This window comes from Erythrolamprus reginae, chromosome 2, assembly GCF_031021105.1.
Source record: "Erythrolamprus reginae isolate rEryReg1 chromosome 2, rEryReg1.hap1, whole genome shotgun sequence".
NCBI classification, from domain to species: domain Eukaryota; kingdom Metazoa; phylum Chordata; class Lepidosauria; order Squamata; family Dipsadidae; genus Erythrolamprus; species Erythrolamprus reginae.
In genome coordinates, this window is record NC_091951.1 from 225,183,166 (window position 1) to 225,202,949 (window position 19,784).

Consider the following 19,784-nt stretch of genomic DNA (forward strand, 5'->3'; position numbering starts at 1 on the left):
TCATAAAAAAGGTTTTGTTTTCTCTTAGAACAACATGGCCCCAAACTTCCCAGTCCAATCCTAACAGTTGGGAATACTAGATGTTTCAGCTCCAACTCCAATATTTCGTTTCTCATTGAATATTTCATTTGCACAACTATTCCATTTGCACAACAGCATGTGAAATTGGCTGTCAATCAGTGTTGCTTCCTAAGTGGACAGTTTGATTTCACAGAAGTTTGATTTACTTGAAGTTATATTCTGCTTTTTAAGTGTTCCCTTAATTCTTTTATCAGTGTATATATAAACCAAGAACTATTATATGCCGCTTCCATCTACTGATTTAACCGTGTTACACCAAGCACCCCAGAAAATGGGTTTTTCAAATCTTTTCCCTGAATCTTTCATTCCAGGCATTTGGCAATCCTTGCTTTATAGGCCTGCATACAGAAATGTCAAGAGTTGAGGGTGACCTGGAAGTGATTATATGGCTGAAGGTTCTAGGTGGGTCTTGGGCTTGATCTCTGCGTACAATAACTGTTTTCCTCCATCTTCAGCTGCCACTCTCTCTATGGTTATCTCACACAGACTTGTATCTGCGGAAACAATATGTAACACAATGCGATGTGCTGAATTCAGATTTCAACTCTAGAAAATTACAGAATTAAGTAAAAATAATTGTGATGGTTGGTTGACGAGTTGGCAAATGTTCAGGAGATGGTTTGGTAAACAGACTTCCAAGTTTCTCCTTTATTTATGAAAAGGTTCAGCTGTTTGCCACTTCATAGAAAAAATGTTAGAAACAAAAGGAGTAAGACTGCATTTTTTGCTCTGAAATATTCAGGCTATTAATTTAGTTCTGTATGAAAAGTACCATATTTTTTAAAAAATAAATAATCAAGGCATACATAATATTTCTTTCTGTTAAACCACAAAAATCCAGTGAGGCAGTGAAGGGCTGCACATTTTTTTACTGCCACATTGTGGGTGTGGCTTGTTTTGTGGGTGTGGCTTGCCAGCCATGTGACCAGATAGGAGTGGCTTGACAATCATGTGACCGGGGTGAGGCTTAAAGGTCATGCGACTGGCTTAAAGGTGGCCAACTTGACGTCAGTCATGGCAAGGGTTTAGGTTAGGGTTAGGGTACCTGGCCTCTCCTTGCCTCAAAGAGATACATTTTCCCTATCTATTTACTATTACGGAACATCCAAAATTTACTATTTAATCCTATATAAACGTATATGCCATATGTGTACATACATATTACACACAGGCACACAAAAATATACATTATCTACTATATAAACTGTATGTGTATGTACACAGACACACGCACGCACAGCTCTTCTAAAATTATACATATTCAACCTCATTTACTCCGATAGGGGTAAAACATACCCTGAGCCCAGAAGAGAAAAAAAGAAAAAAAATTCAATTTTTTTCCACCTGATCGTACCTGTAGGAGCCTATCACTGCTGTGAAATAAAATTGAACTGATAGAGGGTGACTATCCCAAAGTTACCCAGAAGGCTTTCATGGCAAGGAAAGGACTGGAACTCATGGTGTTTTGGTTTCTAAGCCAGCACCTTAAACACTACATCTAAGTTGGCTCTCTTGCAGAAAATTGTGCTGAAAACTGCCTATCCTAACCCTTTCAGTTCAAAACTTGGAAAGTGCCGTAGAGAAGTTTGTTGCCATGTGTGTGGTTGTGCAGCTGCGTGGTTTAGAGGGAACAGTGACTGTGAGGTAGTCCATAGGGAGTTGGGTGGCATATAAATCAATCAATCAATCAAACAAACAAATAAACAAATAAATTTGTTGTTGGCAAATATGGGTCAGCAGACTTTTACCATTCTGTACATGTTTCTCAACCTCAGCAACTTCAGGATGTGTGGATTTCCACTCCCAGAATTCCCCAGTTGGGGAATGCCCACACATCTTGAAGTTGCCGGTGTATTTGTAGCAGCTTTTGCAACTTCACTTCTGCCATTTAATTTCTTTTCATGGCTAACTTGAAAAATTAAAGTCTCCATCAAATTAAGCCTCCTCTCCCAGTGATTTCATGGAGACACCCATTTTGTTTTCTTGTTAGGAATATGGGAGCACTATGTGCATATGTGTGTATAGATATACAGTGGTCCCTCGATTTTCGCGGGTTCGAACTTTGCGAAACGGCTATACCATGGTTTTTCAAAAATATTAATTAAAAAATACTTTGCTGTTTTTTCCCCATACCACGGTTTTTCCCGCCCGATGACGTCATACATCATCGCCAAACTTTCGTCCGCCTTTAATAAATATTTTTTTAATAAACTTTAATAAATAAACATGGTGAGTAATGATCTAAATGGTTGCTAAGGGAATGGGAAATTGCACTTTAGGGGTTGAAAGTGTTAAGGGATGGCTTGTGATACTGTTCATAGCCAAAAATAGTGTATTTACTTCCGCATCTCTACTTCGCGGAAATTCGACTTTCGCGGGTGGTCTCGGAACGCATCCCCCGCGAAAATTGAGGGAACACTGTATACTGTAGTTTAGTTAATCATTTTCAAGGTTATACCTATTATACCTTTTTTAAAGGAGAGTTTGGTAACTTCATATTTGGTAACTTCATAGAGCAGTCTAGGTGATTTTGATTGGTTTGCCTACTGAGATGATGATGATGGTGACGATGATGATGATGATTTGGACTTCTCTGTAAGGCCTGCCCCAGCTTGGGCATTTAGGAAAGACCGTTGACTCCATATTCAGTGAAAGGTATTTGTTTACTAAAGCTAAGTGGTTGCAGTGTATGCAGACCCATATCGGAGGATTCCCGTGTAAAGTGGGTAATTTTCCCTTCCCCCAGTCCCTCCCCCATGTTTATCTTGTGAGTGTCCAATAATGTTGAAATTAGCTGTTTTGAATAAAATTCTAAAGTTTGGTGCCTCTTTGATAGGTGTTCACATTCCATTCCCATGCCTGTGTCATTGGATCATTCAACTGTAGTCTTTGGTTGGCCCTTCTAATTCCTTTCATTCCCCACTCCCTGTATCCTTCCCCACTCCCCTTACATTATGGCAGGCTGACATCAAAGCAAATAAGAGCTAGCTGCTTCTCAGTCTAGCTTAAATCCTTGGTATTCCCTGAAGGTCAGTTACTTAAGAATCAACCAAGTCTGTTTCTGTTTAATTTCTGAGCCCAGACATGATTGTCCAGGTGTTAATACTTGCTATGAGTTGCATCTTAAAGATCAACTAATTGGTTATGACACATGTTTTTGAAATCTCCACTTTAATAAACGAGGTTGTCACTTTTGTAGCAAAACATTTGACAGGGTTGCTTCACTAAAATGATCAATGAATGATGACTTTCAGTAGTAGGTGCAAACTGATTTGAGGTGATGTAATGAAATCTTAATTATAAAAATGGTTATGCAAGTTCTATCTGGAATATTTGATATGACAGATATGTATGTACAACCTGAAGCTGCTGACTACATTGTGTGATGCCCAAGGTTATATTAATTTTTAAGTGCACAAGTCAGAGCTTGCAGTATACCCTGTCATCCAATTTTAGAGACTAGGAAGTATTCTGTCGGGGTCTCTGGTAGAATCCTCCCAAAATTCACAGGTACAAATTTCCGACACACACACGTTTGAAAATTCAAAACAATGTTCTTTATAATGAAAATTCACTTAACCTAAGCCCTCTTTTGGTATAGCAAAGAGCACTCGTCTCCAAACAAACTGGTAATTTGTACAAGTCCCTTATCAGTTCTGTGATACTTAGCTTGCAGCTGTGAGGCAATTCACAGTCCTTCTACTTTCACAAAGTGAAACACACTTTGCTCTGGTTTAATTTCAAAGCGGGGGAAAATCAGCACACAAAAAGTCAAAGTCAGTAAAGCAGTCACGAAACACAAGGATCAGATAATCCTCCACAATGGCCAAACCCATAGGCTGCTATTTATAGCGGCCTCACTAATTACCACAGCCCCACCCAACCACAGGTGGCCTCATTTTCTTTGATAATAATCTCTCAGTTGTTGTTGCCTATGCATCGCTCTCTGCATGCGTGGCTGTATCATTAACTCTTGTTCTGAATCCAAGGAGGAGCTAGATAATTGATCTCCTTCTGAGCTGTCTGCCCCACCCTCCTCCTCCCTGTCACTCATGTCTTCTTGGTCAGAGAAGCCTTCATCAGCAGATTCCAACAGGGGCAAAACAGGCCTGTGGCATGTGGATGTCTCCCCCACATCCACAGTCCTTGGGGCAGGAGCTGGGCCAGAGCTAACCACAACAGGAAGTATATGAAAGAGTTTTAAAAAAGAGAAAGGAAAGAGATTTTAAAACCTACAAATGTATTCCCATGTATATCCATATTGTGATACTTCAGTTTTGTTGACCTGCTATTTTATAACCTACCTAAACTGTTTCTGACAATTTGTTCACTTCCATTTCTGTTTCCACACATACTTCTATTTACCCAAAACATTTCATAATCTCTGCTTTGAATACCTTGGAATCAGCAGTGGATTGCTCCTGATTTGACTCGGTTCTAAGAACCAATAGTGAAGAGTCCAGAGACAGGAGGCTAACAAGACGGTTCCTTTATTCAGCTCTTTAAGACAAGTGACATTCAGCTGGAACGCGTCTGAACTTTAACAGAGAACAGGCGCCCTTTTATACTTTTGCGGCTCCCGCCAAAAGCGAACTGTCAGCGTCTGAGCCAATCAGGCACGACTTCTATTTTACACAGCTTTTGCCTGGAGACAGCGTTTACATAGGCATAACTATTTACATAGGATTCAACACCCCTCCCTCCTTAGTCAGAGTCAAGTCAATCAGCCAGCCATGTGACAAAGTCCTCCAATCGGCTTGGCCTATGCAGGGTTCTCTCTGACCTGCGCAGCTCATTTGAGTCCTCGCTTTCAACGGTGGAGGTCGGTTCGCTTGTACCTCCACAGTGCGGCTGGGGCCGAGACTGAGCTCTGGCCTGCTGTGTTGAGTGGGACCTCCGAGGACGAAGATGGCTCGGCATCGCTGGAGGGCCTTTCCTGGCTTGGTAAGTCCATTTGTATATCCATTGAAGCGGGTTGCGCGTTAAAGTCTGGTAAGGGGGAAGAATCTGTATTAGCGGGTTGTACAGGGGAGGCCTCAATGCGCCTTCGTAAATGATCGATGTGCCTCCTCCATATTCGGCCATCATTCAATTTAACAATATAAGTTTTAGGAGCTGTTTGCTGTACAATTATTCCCTTTATCCAATTTAAACCCCCATCAAAAATTTTCGCAAAAATACTTTGACCCAAGTACAAATGTCTTTCAGGATTTACATGCAAAGGATTATTAGTACAATACCTTGGGTGTAATCTATCCAGTGGGGATCTAAGTTTCCTACCCATTAGGATTTCAGCAGGACTTTTGTGAGTGTGGGAGTTAGGAGTAATATGTTGTGTTAACAAAAATTGGTCCAGATGTTGTTGTACATCCCCAGGGCCTGACCTGCGCAATGCCTCTTTGGCCACCCTAATGTAACGTTCTGCCAACCCGTTAGCCCATGGTGAGTAAGGCGAGATGAGAGCATGTCTGACCCCCAAGTTATCCAAGAACAATTCAAATTGCCTGGCTGTCAGTTGGGGCCCATTGTCTGACAATAAGATGTCAGGACAGCCATGGGTGGCAAACAAACGGCGCAGAACCTTAATTGTAGCACTAGTGGTTATATTATTCATTGCAATAATTTCAACCCACCTTGAAAATGCATCTACCACTATCAAGAAATATTGAGACCCCACTGGGCCTGCAAAATCAATATGGACCCTTGACCAAGGCCCTGCAGATTGTTCCCACTCTACTGGAGCTGTTTTGGGGGGATTTGGTCATGACTCTTGGCGTGGGTCACACTTGGCTACCCACCTTTCAATGTCTGTATCCAGACCAGGCCACCACAAATGCCCCCTAGCTAGCTAAACCTTTCATCCTGACAATACCAGGATGGTCCACATGTAACATAGTCAATACTTTAGTCCTTAAACTTTCAGGAATGATTACTCTATCACCCCACAACAGACAACCCTTTACATATGACAGTTCCAGTCTTTTGTTTTTAAACTCAATTAAGTTTGCTTCTACAGAGTCGTTGTGCCACCCCTTGAGTACACAATTTACCACTTTTTGTAAAATCTGATCTTGCTGAGTGTGATTAGCAACCTCCTTTGCTGTTGTTAGTGGGTTATCCTCAAGCTCTATAATTAAAACATCAGCAGATGGGGCTGGGTCCTCAACTATATCTGCCATGGGGCACCTACTGAGACCATCTGCGTGGTTGATGGCTTTACCTCCCTTATGAATAAGCTCATACTGGTAACCTGAAAGAAACAATGCCCATCTGATTAGCCTGGGAGACATAAACGGAGGTGTTGGTTTGTTAGGGGCTAGCAGGCCAAGCAAGGGTTTGTGGTCAGTAATTAACTCAAATTTCCTGCCAAAAAGGTAGTTATGGAACTTTTTAACCCCAGCCACTATAGCTAGAGCCTCTTTATCTAGCTGGCTGTAATTTCTCTCAGTACTTGTCATTGTCCTGGAAAAGAAAGCAATCGGGGCTTCTGTATTATTTGGCAAGACATGTGCCAAGACCCCCCCGACCCCATACGGGGACGCATCGCACGTAAGCCTGACGGGTAGCAAAGTGCTATACTGAACTACTACACTTTTGGAAGTTAACAACTGCTTTATTTGCAAAAAGGCTTCATGCTCAGTTCTCCCCCATGTCCAAGGAATTCCTTTCTGAAGCAACCGGTGTAGAGTCTCTGCTGCTGTTGCCTTCTGCTTTAAAAAAACAGAGTAAAAATTTAGAAGGCCTAAAAATGCCTGCAATTCTGTCTTATTCTGTGGCTCTGGGGCTTCCCTAATGGCTTTTAATTTTTCAGTAGTGGGGTGGATGCCTTCGCCATCAATCCTATACCCTAAGAATTCCACACTGCTAGTTCCCCAAACGCACTTGTCTGGTTTGATTCTTAGACCTTTAGCTTGCAGTCTGCGTAATACCTCCCTTATTCTCTGGTTGAGTTGCAATTGGGTTTCTCCTGAAATCAATATGTCATCAAAATAGGGAATAGTGCCCTTAATTCCTGACAGCAAGCGTTCCATTTTGCTTTGAAAAATCCCAGGGGCTATGCTTACCCCAAACTGCAATCTGGTACATTTGAATGCCCCCCTGTGAGTGACAATAGTCTGCGTGAGTGCGGTTGGCTCATCGACGGGGAGCTGTTGATAAGCTTGTGCCAAATCGATTTTGGCGAATACTTTCCCTTCCCCCAGGGAGTGAAGAAGTTGTTGCACTACTGGGATGGGGTAAGGGTGATGTTGGAGGGCCTTATTAAGCGTCGACTTGTAGTCAGCGCAAACCCTCAAAGAGCCATCAGGCTTCAAAGGCGTGACTATGGGTGTTTCCCATGGCCCTTGATCCACAGGGACTAAAATGCCCTGGCCTATAAGCTTGTCCAGCTGTAGATCAAGCTTAGGAAGAAGTGGTAGGGGAACCCTACGGGGTTTGAGCCTGACAGGGGGAACCTTAGGGTCAATATAAAAGGAGATGGGTGGCCCATTGTAAGACCCCAAAGTGGAGCTAAAAACCTCAGGGAATTCTTGCAAAAAATTGGGAATGTCATCAGACTTGACAGTACAAATACCAGAGATTTCAATACCCAGAGGATCCATCCATGCCAATCCCAGAAGAGAATGCCTAGCCCCTGTAACATCAATCATAGGAAGGGTACATTTGACATTTTTAAATATAATTGGTACATTAACCTTCCCCAATACTGGTATTATACCCCCTTGAAAATCCTTAATTACTAAAGTAGTCTGTATAAGATCAGATTTTGAGAGACAAGGCATGTACAATTTTAGCTTTTCCCATGGCATAATGGTATACTTAGACCCTGTGTCCAGTTCCATGTTGCACGGTTTGTTGTTTAGGAGCAGCGAAATTATGATTTTGCTCTTGTTTTTTGTTGCCGTGCTATTTACAGAAAATTGTTTGTTACCTCTTGAGTAGTCGCGGTTGACGGTTGAGTAGTTTCTGCGGCCGGAAAACCGAGGAAGTCGGTTTTCGCGCGGTTGAGCTGTTTGGGTCTGGAAGCGAGGAGGCCGTGGGGTGGAGAAAGAGTCTTCTGGCAAGGGGGCTCTGCAGGCTTCGGCGATGTGGCCCCGGCGATTGCAGCGGAGGCAGATGGCATCCCGGAAAGGGCAGCGTTGGCGCGGATGGTTCACTCGGCAGCCGGAGCAGGGGGCGACGGGGCGAGGGTATCTGGGTTGTCTCGACTGGTCCTGTTGCAGCAGGAAGCAGCTGTCCTCGGAGAAGGCAGGTGGGCTGAGGTCATCTGGGGCCTCGGCGGGGGAAGCTTTGGAGTCGATCTGGGCGACGACTTCCTGCTTGACATGTTTCTTCAGCTCCTTGGCAGCAGCGTCAGCGACTTCTGTGGTTTGTGCCAGCTTGATTACTGCTTGGAGAGAAGGCTCGTCTTCGGTGAGGAGCTTGTTGCGGACCGTAGCATTTTTCATGCCGAAAATGAGGGCATCGGTGAGGCGAGCTTCTGGGTTGTCAAATTTACATTTTGACAGCACCGTTCGAAGATGCGTAGCGTATTGGTTTATTGACTCGGAGTCGAGCTGGCCCATTTGTGAAAACTGGTGCCGGAACACGACGGCTGGCTTCGTGGGCTTGAAGTGGCTTGTGAGCTTGGTTTTCAGGACGTCCCAAGTGACGGAGTTGGCCGGTAGCGGATCGGTTAGTGTCTGGGCGACATCGAATATCTCTGAGCCGCAGTAATTCAGGAAGATTGCTCGCTTCCGTTCGGTGTCGGCGTCCCTCATCCCGGCAACTTCGAGGAAGATCTCGAACTTGGCCATGTAGGCGTCCCAGGAGGATTTCTCCGGATCGAAGAACTCAGGAGCCCGGCCGACTGGAAGGTTGTTCATGGTGAGAGCGTGGTTCTTCCGTCCGACGTCGCCAGTGAAGAGTCCAGAGACAGGAGGCTAACAAGACGGTTCCTTTATTCAGCTCTTTAAGACAAGTGACATTCAGCTGGAACGCGTCTGAACTTTAACAGAGAACAGGCGCCCTTTTATACTTTTGCGGCTCCCGCCAAAAGCGAACTGTCAGCATCTGAGCCAATCAGGTGCGACTTCTATTTTACACAGCTTTTGCCTGGAGACAGCGTTTACATAGGCATAACATAGGATTCAACAAATAACACTAGCGGCTGGAGGATTTTACTACTGCTTAGAATATATCCCATTGGTTGATAAATTTTGTATGTTTACTAGGAATATAAAAGGTCATATTTAAGTAAAAAATGACATTCTAAGTCCTGAGTATTGATAGTCGTATAAGATTCACACAAATAATAAAGAAGTGATTCTGCTTAGAAAATCTGAAATATTCATAGAAAATACTAATTATATGTTTTAATTAAATATTTGTCATATTTATTAATCTTAATGTTAATTATATTCAAATGCCAAAGTGTTTTAAACAATCCTTTAATATTTTACAGTAGGAAATAGTATCCAATGAAGGATTATTGTATAACTGCACTAGATTGAATGTAGAGAATTCATGCTGAACTCTTAGCCTCCTCCATTTTCATTAATTCATCATCTGTGTTTTGATGCTTGTTCCCTGATTTTCACCTGACTTCAAACTTCTGATTTTGTTCCTGGATAAGAATTATTGAAGTCCTGTCTACTCAAAGAAATAACTTGTTGCTGTGTTTTTCTGATTCCAGAGTGATGAAGGCCCAAGAAGGACTGTGCAAAGATGTCACCAAAGAAAATCCCTGTTCCTTTATGTCCTACTCTTCAGTGCTGTCATTGGTCTTGTGTTAATCACTGTCTTCTCCATCATTACATGTGATCTAGGTATTAGAGCTTTCCTTTTTTATGACTTATTCCATGTTTGCTCATTCAAAGGCTCTCCCAGGTTAAGCATAAAAAAACCCATTTTTGTCAGACTGAGGGAACCAAAAATGCTTAATTAAATCTGATGTTGCTTCATAAAATTGCTTTAGGGTAGTTATGATGTCTAAAAAGTATGGAAATCGCAGTCCTACCCAGAATTCTGTTCAAAAGCTTCTTGGGATTCTAGAAATGATCTGCTTTTAAAAGGGGGTCAGTTGTTACTGGTAGTATATAATTGCACTCTGTGTATGTATATCTTATAGAGCAGTGATGGTGAATCTATTTTTCTTCAGGTGCTGAAAGCACGCATACGCGCGCTATCATCCATGCATGAGTGCCCACACCCATAATTCAATGCCTGGGGAGGGCAAAAATGTCTTTCCCTCCCCCCCGGGAGCCCTCTGGAGGCCGGAAATGGCCTATTTCCTGACTTCCAGTGGGCTCAGTAGGGTTGTTTTTCACCCTCTCCAGGCTTCAGAGGTTTTCCCAGAGCCTGAGGAGAGCTAAAATGCCTTTCCCAGACCCCCGGAGACTCTCCAAAAACAAAAAACGCTCTTCCAGAGCTTCTGCTTGAGTCAAAAATCAGCTGACCAGCACACACATGTGCGCTGGGGCAAAAGCTCAGGTGCCAGCAGATATGGCTCCCCATGTTACCTGTAGCACACATGCCATAGGTTCGCCATCACTGTTATAGAGTACATTTGGATGAAATGCTACCGTGTTTCCCCGATAGTAAGACCCCCCCGATTGTAAGACATATGGGGGGTTTCAGGGGGGTCGGCTAAAATAAGCCATACCCCGAAAGTAAGACATATGTCTTACTTTCGGGGAAACACGGTACGATATGCCGGAGAGCCGGAGAAGGGGGCGTCCGGACCCCCCCACCCCCAGCAGAAGCCAAGGGGGGGTTCCTTTCAAGCGGCGTTGGGCGAAAGAGGGCGGGCAGCCAGCAGCAGAAGGCGAGAGGTGCCTCCTTCTCCGGCTCTCCGGCAGATCGAGCGCGCGAAGAGGCACCTCTCACCTTCCGCCGCTGCTGGCCGCCCTCTTTCGCCTAGCGTCGCTTCGGAAGCCACCAAACGCCGTCAGGGGGGCGCTTGGCGACCGCCTCTCCGTTCGCCAAGTGCCGCTCGCCAAGCACCCCCCTGACGGCGTTCGGCGGCTTCCGAAGCGACGCTAGGCGAAAGAGGGCGGCCAGCAGCGGCGGAAGGTGAGAGGTGCCTCTTCGATATGCCGGAGAGCCGGAGAAGGGGGCACCTCTCGCCTTCTGCTGCTGGCCGCCCACCCTCTTTCGCCCAGCGCCGCTTGAAAGGACCCCCCCCTTGGCTTCTGCTGAGGGTGGGGAGGTCCGGACGCCCCCTTCTCCGGCTCTCCTGCATATCTCAGAAGCCAAGGGGGGGGTCCTTTCAAGCGGCGTTGGGCGAAAGGGCGGGCGGCCAGCAGCAGAAGGCGAGAGGTGCCTCCTTCTCCGGCTCTCCGGCAGATCGAGCGCGTGAAGAGGCACCTCTCACCTTCCGCCGCTGCTGGCCGCCCTCTTTCGCCCAGCGTCGCTTCGGAAGCCGCCGAATGCCATCAGGGGGGCGCTTGGTGACCGCCTCTCTGCTCGCCAAGCACCTCCCTGACGGCGTTCGGCGGCTTCCGAAGCGACGCTGGGCGAAAGAGGGCGGCCAGCAGCGGCGGAAGGTGAGAGGTGACTCTTCGATATGCCAGAGAGCCGGAGAAGGGGGCACCTCTCGCCTTCTGCTGCTGGCCGCCCGCCCTCTTTCGCCCAGCGACGCTTGAAAGGACCCCCCTCCCTTGGCTTCTGCTGGGGGTGGGGGGGTCCGGACGCCCCCTTCTCTGGCTCTCCGGCATATCGCAGAAGCCAAGGGGGGGGTGTCCTTTCAAGCGGCGCTGGGCGAAAGAGGGCGGGCGGCCAGCAGCGGCGGAAGGTGAGAGGTGCCTCTTCGCGCGCTCGATCTGCCGGAGAAGGAGAAAGAAAGAGGTCGGGTTGTGTGAAAGAGGCCGGGGTTGGGGGAAGGGGAGATGTAAGATGTGTGGTTTTTTTTTTGCAACGCCGCTCAAAAGGTGCCTTGGCTGGAAGAGTAGCTGGTTTCCAGGGCATAAACTGGCTCGCTTCCGGGGATGGTAATGTAAGACATACCCCGAAAGTAACACATAGTGGGGCTTTTGGGGGTAAAAAGAAAGTAAGACATGGCCTTACTATCGGGGAAACACGGTAGCAAAAACCTGAAAGAAGCTTTCCATTGGGCTATATTCAGAGCAGCATGGCAGCATGAGAAGGAAAATGAGGGAATCAAGTTTCAGAGCTTTAATGTTTACTTAATTCTGTAATTCGGAATTGATAAAGATCTTTACCAACTAAGATCACTACAGAATTATGAGAAAAGTTGCACATATTTTCACGGTGGGATTATTGTGTTACGGAAATCTCATCAATTTCCACACTCCCAGAAAACTCTTAGAAGACTGTAACATATTAATGTTTAAAATGCTTCATGAAAATCTCAAGATCATTTATCTTAGCTTCTCCATGAGGATAGCAGTAATGTCAAAACCACATTTGTAGAAAGCACTTAATATGCTATTAATCACATTTTCCCATAATGTCAAAGGGCTGTCAAAATCCTGCCCCAACTGGATTCATCACGTGCTGGTCACACACATGCCCATTTTAGCAAAGGGGGGGAAGTCCCAATACATCACGCGATGTTGCTGTGATGATGTGAGTTTGACATCCTCGCTCTTAGTATCTGCAAGAGAAAATTGGTAATGTACTCACAGCTCACACAGTTTGGGACTGACTATACCCAGCTTCTTTGCAATAGCCACAGACTGAATTTTAAAAAATACAGTTAACTATTGTACGATGCATTGTCCTATTAAAACATAGCATCAACATATCTTAAAATATTCATGAAATATTCAGGGTAAATATTCCTCCCTCAGTCATATATTCAGTTTAGTTACCAGCTTTTAGAAGTTACCATTTCACTGATGCTTCATTGACCAAACAACATTACTGAAGCTTAAATATATATTGCCAAAAGAGAGGGAACCCCCCCCCCCAACCCAACCCTTGAGGAGGGAGTAGACAGATGATAACAAATTCTTTTGTAGATCATGCATAGTCGTTTATATAACCATTAATTATACACCGTAAGATATATAGGTAGGTGAACTAGCCTGATTTATGTCATGTGACTTTCAAGGAATTCTGGGAAGCAGAATTAAACTGAGCAATGTGGAACTTATTTTGAAAGAATGAAAAAAAAACTGAAAGGAAAAATTAGATGGAAAACATTCATTAATCAAATTGCTCTTTATGGAAGTTCTCAGTAGTTTCCATACACAAACACCCAAGTCCAGAGATTGCATCCTAGAAGGTAGGGAAGAATTTCAACACAATCTTAATCCATTACCTCACTCTCCCCCTCCTTTATTTAAAATTCTAGACCAAAATCTCTCCTCTGTTCTGCCTTGAAGGCAGAGATTCTAATAAATAAGCCATAAATAAGCTGGCTCATTTATATACCCCTTACTTGCTCTAAGGAATTCTATTTTTCCTGCTGTAGAAAGTTGTGCAAAGAAATGGTTATATGCTACGGGTTTTCCTGCAGCTATAGTATAAAACAATCTATACTTTTCAGTAAAGGCGAGATAATTTACAATTCCTCCTCCCTGTTCCTATGTCTTTCCAGAAAATTGCAATACCGCGTCCTGCCTTGCGCTCCTCACTAGACTGCAGGAGGCTCGGAATGGCACCATTGATCCTTGCGAAGACTTCTTCAGTTATGCATGTGGCAACTGGGAAGCTAATAACACATGGGGCATTAATATACCCTCGGTGGATGTGTTTGATGTCGTTTTGGAAGAAAACCATCTCATCATGAAGAAACTTTTAGGTAGAGGGACAATACATGCGGTCACTTCTATGGTCAGAATCCTATGCAGGTATCTAGGATGAGGGTGGGGGGCAAAGATCAGGCACATATTCTAGTAGTTATATCATTAATGAACATACCTGTATAGCGTATAACGGACATAGATTCATTAGTACTAAGATTCTTCATACCAATTCTCTGTTATCAGAAAATCTATATATATCCCCAATTGCAAGTATAACAACCTGTAACAGAACAAATTTAAGACCAATTCAGATGGTATTTTTTATTTGGTAAGAGTATCACTAGATACCATTACCTACTATTTTGATATAAAGAACATGGTTCAACGAGGAGCTCCAGGAGTTGAAACGCCAGAAGAGATGTCTAGAGAAGCGATGGAGGAAGAGTAGGTCTGAATCTGATCGAACACTTGTAAGAGCTTTTATTAAGACTTACAAAGTGGCGCTCAAGGTGGCAAGATGTGCGTACCATGCCGCCTTGATTGCATCAGCGGAATCCCGCCCGGCCGCTCTTAACCAGGGGGGAGTTGGGGAGCCCTTGCAGAGTAGCGCCGAGGAGTTTAACACGTTTTTCGCTGATAAAGTCCCTCAGATCCGGGCCGACCTCGACTCCAATTGTAAAACAGAGTCGACTGACAATGAGTCAGTCGAGGTGACTGGGGCACGTACTTGTCCACGTGTCTGGGAAGAGTTTGATCTGGTGACACCTGATGAAGTGGACAAGGCCATTGGAGCTGTGAGTTCCGCCACTTGTCTACTGGATCCATGTCCCTCCTGGTTGGTCTCGGCCAGCAGGGAGGTGACACGGAGCTGGGCCCAGGAGATTACCAACGCTTCCTTGGGGAGGGGAGTTTTTCCAACACTCTATAAAGAAGCGCTCGTGTGCCCCCTCCTTGAGAAGCCTTCCCTGGACCCAGCCGTACTTAACAACTATCGTCCAGTCTCCAACCTTCCCTTTATGGGGAAGGTTGTCGAGAAGGTGGTGGCACTCCAGCTCCAGCAGTCCTTGGAAGAAGCCGATTATCTAGGTCCCCAGCAGTTGGGTTTCAGGCCCGGTTACAGCATGGAAACCGCTTTGGTCGTGTTGATGGATGATCTCTGGCGGGCCCGGGACAGGGGTTTATCCTCTGTCCTGGTGCTCCTCGATCTCTCAGCGGCTTTCGATACCATCGACCATGGTATCCTTCTGCACCGGTTGGAGGGGTTGGGGGTGGGAGGCACTGTGCTTCAGTGGTTCTCCTCCTACCTCTCTGGCCAGTCGCAGTCGGTGGTAGTGGGGGGTCAGAGGTCGGCTCCGAGGTCTCTCCCTTGTGGGGTGCCTCAGGGGTCGGTCCTCTCCCCCTTGCTATTTAACATCTACATGAAACCGCTGAGTGAGATCATCCAAGGACATGGGGTGAGGTATCATCAATATGCCGATGATACCCAGCTTTACATCTCCACCCCATGCCCAGTCAACGAAGCGGTGGAAGTGATGTGCCGGTGCCTGGAGGCTGTTGGGGCCTGGATGGGTGTCAACAGACTCAAGCTCAACCTGGATAAGATGGAGTGGCTGTGGGTTTTGCCTCCCAAGGACAATCCCATCTGTCCATCCATTACCCTGGGGGGGAATTACTGACCCCCTCAGAGAGGGTCCGCAACTTGAGCGTCCTCCTCGATCCACAGCTCACATTAGAAAACCATCTCTCAGCTGTGGCGAGGGGGGCGTTTGCCCAGGTTCGCCTGGTGCACCAGTTGCGGCCCTATCTGGACCGGGACTCATTGCTCACAGTCACTCATGCCCTCATCACCTCGAGGTTCGACTACTGTAATGCTCTCTACATGGGGCTACCTTTGAAAAGTGTTCGGAAACTTCAGATCATGCAGAATGCAGCTGCGAGAGCAGTCATGGGCTTACTCAGGTATGCCCATGTTTCACCATCACTCCGCAGTCTGCATTGGCTGCCGATCAGTTTCCGGTCACAATTCAAAGTGTTGGTTATGACCTTTAAAGCCCTTCATGGCATCGGACCAGAATATCTCCAAGACCGCCTTGTGCCGCACGAATCCCAGCGACCGATTAGGTCCCACAGAGTGGGCCTCCTCCGGGTCCCGTCAACTAAACAATGTCGTTTGGCGGGCCCCAGGGGAGGAGCCTTCTCTGTGGCGGCACCGGCTCTCTGGAACCAACTCCCCCCGGAGATCAGAACTGCCCCTACTCTTCCTGCCTTCCGTAAACTCCTGAAAACCCACCTTTGCCGTCAGGCATGGGGAAATTAAACATCTCCCCCTGGGCACGTTTAATTTATACATGGTATGCTTGTGTGTGTGTCTGTGAGTATATGGGTTTTTTTAAATCTTTAAATATTTTAATTAATTGGATTATTTATGATTTGTTTTCACTTGTTGTGAGCCGCCCCGAGTCTTCGGAGAGGGGCGGCATACAAATCCAAATAATAAAATAAATAAATAAATAAATAAATAAATTTAGGGGTAAGGAGAGCTTTTAGCTAATCATTTCTATATGCATTCCTTTAAAATCTATTTATTCTTTTGAATCTATTATTTATTCTTTAAATCTTGGTTTATTCTTATTCATATTCTATTGTGAACCCATAATTTTAGGGATTTCTTTTTGATTACATTATTTCATCAAGTGTTGTTCAGTTTGATGCACAAGATATGATTCATTTATTCATCCCATTAGTAGTACAATTACCAAAAATCTCTACTGCTTGCACTCAGTGCTATATTCTTTCTTCTGAGTTTTTTTTAAAAAAATGATTGGATTCTGATAGAGATTCCTAGTTTTAAAAAACAAATTAAAAAATCACTCAAATTTTATTACTAGAGTTTGTCCTCTTGGGATTCTATGATGGTGATTAAGAAGGTGATCATGATTTTAATGAATAGGTTCTCATTCTTAGCCATTTGAAACAACCCTAGTAACCCATAGTTTCCATATACAATTTCTGCCAGCTACTGTACCTATGTATAAGAAATATACATTGCTCAAAAAAGGGATCACTTAAACAACACAATATAACTCCAAGTAAATCAAACTTCTGTGAAATCAAACTGTCCACTTAGGAAGCAACACTGATTGACAATCAATTTCACCTGCTGTTGTGCACATTCAACTTTGTACAGAACGAAGTATTCAATGAGAATATTTCATTCATTCAGATCTAGGATGTGTTATTTGAGTGTTCCCTTTATTTTTTTGAGCAGTATATATTCTCCTCTATTAGTTGCCTACTTTCTTCTTTACTTTTCCTTTCTCAATTCTGCATCTCTCTTGCTTCTGTTTCTCTTGCTCCTTTCTGCTTAAAAAAAATGATAGCCAACCCACCTAATATTTTTTTAAAACAAAATTCAATACAATCAAAAACAAAATTTTCAGACCTTCCATAAAACATAAGACATTCCACAATTCAAAAAAGTCCATTTGACACTCTTCTTAAATGCAGAGAGAACAGACCAATATCTGAACCTCGGGGTTGAAAAAAGGGTTTTTTCATGCTGTCTGAGCTTGGTTGTTTTCTTGTAGATGTTTCATTACCCAAACTAGGCAACATCTCATGATGTTACCTTGTTATCTAGTTTGGATAATGAAACATCTGCAAGAAAACAACCAAGCTCAGAGAGAACAGAGACAATTACAACTGAGAACAGATCTCTCATGTGAATTTTTTAAACCATCCAAATAAATGTTCTCCCAGAAGTACGCTACTTAATCAATCCCAGAGCAATTGCATTTCCCTATGGTATCATATCAACTTTCCAATTAATACAAACATTTCATCTATACAAGTGTTCTGTCTGGGTACCCCCAGACTTCAACACCAACTGGAAAAAACAGCCAGACACGCTGGTACAAACAAAGGCACTTTATAGTTTGAAAAATAAACACAGAGAAAAACCTGTTCTTCCCAACAGGCAGGCTATGAGACTTCACAGCAGAGTCCTGATGGCCAGACAATACAGCAGACTTCTTGCTGGCACAACCACCACTGTAGAGAATAAGACCCACACCTTTTCCCCCCAAGGTTTCAGTATTCAAAGTCACAAACCAGAATTCCAAGACGCCAAAGATCACAGCCAGGTCCCAGGACTCCCAAAGATAATACTCCACAAGCCAGGAAGGGTGGGTCTGCCTTGTCAGCCTTTCCAGAGAGCACCACACCCAAACCCAGCTGTTGCCTCTTTAGTGCTGAAAGTACCTGGCTAATTGTCCCCTTCGTTGTGTTGCTCTTCTCTGCCGGAGATCGATTATTGCTTGTGCATTTTCATCTAAGGAATCCAGGCTGCTTGCTGGGGAGAGCTCCCCCTCGGGGGACTCTGGCTGTCCTCCCTCTCTCTCAGCCTGAGATTCCTCCTCCCCGTCTGCCTGAACCTCCTGTTCCTCATCCTCCCCCTCTGAGCAGGAAGCCGGCAGAGGATCAGCCGTTCTCTGAGGGGCCTCAGACGGAATCACAGCATACAAGCATAATACTGTATAACCAGATAACATTTTTGGAGGTCTTTTTGTGGAATTCCAATATGTCATCTTTAGCCCAATTCAAAAGAAAGATAATTATGCAAACACAATGGATCCAAATTAATTGGTTAATTAACCAAATTTTGATTTCTGCAGCCATAATATCTTCATGGTGCTTCTTCACACATGCATTCTTCTTTCTTACTGTGTCCTTGTTTGCTCTATTTTCCCCCCACCCGATTTTATTTATTTATTCCATTGAAATAAATAGCCTCAAGGAAAAGAAACCTGAACGTTTTAATTGTCACCTTTTTCTGCCCTGGATATCAAGGCATCTTATATTTCTGAATGTAGAAATATACTGCAGATGGAACCACTTCCATGGGTGGAGAAAGAGTCATTACCTCCATTCCCTGATCAATAAAAGACAATGTGAATTTAACACATCTGAAGGAAGTGGTTGGATAAAAGTATTATACATTATGTCCTAATGAAATAAAGCAGACATAAGATTGCCAAAGCATATGGGGAGACTCATCTGTTCTCTGTTGAACTCATGGATATAACCTTAATATGATTTGATTTAATAAACTCAATATTTTTAAAACTTAGTATTATTTAAATTTAGAGTTATTTCTGCTAGCCAGCCAAACCAATGGCACCTCTTAAAAGTTGATTACAAATAATTTAATATGCTGAAGAAGCCCATATAGAAATAGAAAACACTGTTATGGGAATGAAAGGATTTCAGCTTTGTTTCACTATGCATTTTATAGCTTGTCATATTGAAAGGAATTTGAGTTGTGTCACATTGAGAAAAAAAATCTCCCAAGAATTCGGTTGATTTTAACTCTTTCTCTTTGTTCAGAGGAACCACAACCTGGGACTCATGGCTCAGCAAAGGAGAAAGCTGTGCAGTTTTATGCCTCTTGCATGAATACAGATCAGATTGAAGCTCAAGGTGCTGAGCCTTTGAAGAAGCTCATAAATGAGGTGATCAAAGTACATTCATGTAGATGTCTGATTTTGCCCAGGCATAGATGTATTCTATTATAGGCTCCATCTTTTTCATATTAGCACTGAACATAAAAAGTGTGATCATTTACTTTCTGGCTCAGAAACGTAAATAATTGATGGTTGGTTATGATGTTCCTATTTCTTGTTGACATGTCTATAAAATATAAAGATTCTATCCTGCCCGGCCAAAATTCTGCCCTTATTTTCTGTTGCTTCTTAAATTCTGCATTGGTTCATTTCTCATTGCCATTATTTCTCCCTTATTTGCTAATCTTAGGTTGGTAGTTTCTTTGTTTTTAAAATGTCAACTCTCAGAACTTAATGGCTGGAATCCATCATTTTAAAAAGAAAATAAAAAGGCAGCGTTGAAAGCTCTTTTGCTCATACTTGGATACATGCATATTATTTATATACTTGTACATTATGAAGTGGGCTTCAAATAATATTTGTGTGTGTGTGTTGACATTTTGAACAAACC

At 44.0% G+C, this 19,784-nt stretch overlaps 1 protein-coding gene across 3 annotated transcripts in view; it reads left to right on the forward strand.

The window, feature by feature from the left end:
- Positions 1-19,784, forward strand: part of KEL (Kell metallo-endopeptidase (Kell blood group)) — a 61,068-nt gene that overhangs the window by 3,614 nt on the left and 37,670 nt on the right. The window contains exons 1-4 of one of the 3 annotated variants that reach the window (XM_070742104.1): positions 396-483; positions 9,755-9,887; positions 13,625-13,828; positions 19,158-19,282. In XM_070742104.1, coding sequence (XP_070598205.1) covers positions 13,813-13,828; positions 19,158-19,282 — 141 coding nt within the window. In that variant the 5' untranslated portion in view covers positions 396-483; positions 9,755-9,887; positions 13,625-13,812. Of the gene's footprint in view, positions 1-395; positions 484-9,754; positions 9,888-13,624; positions 13,829-19,157; positions 19,283-19,784 lie in introns of those variants that run through there. The other 2 variants (XM_070742102.1, XM_070742103.1) reach the window with 2 other exon arrangements.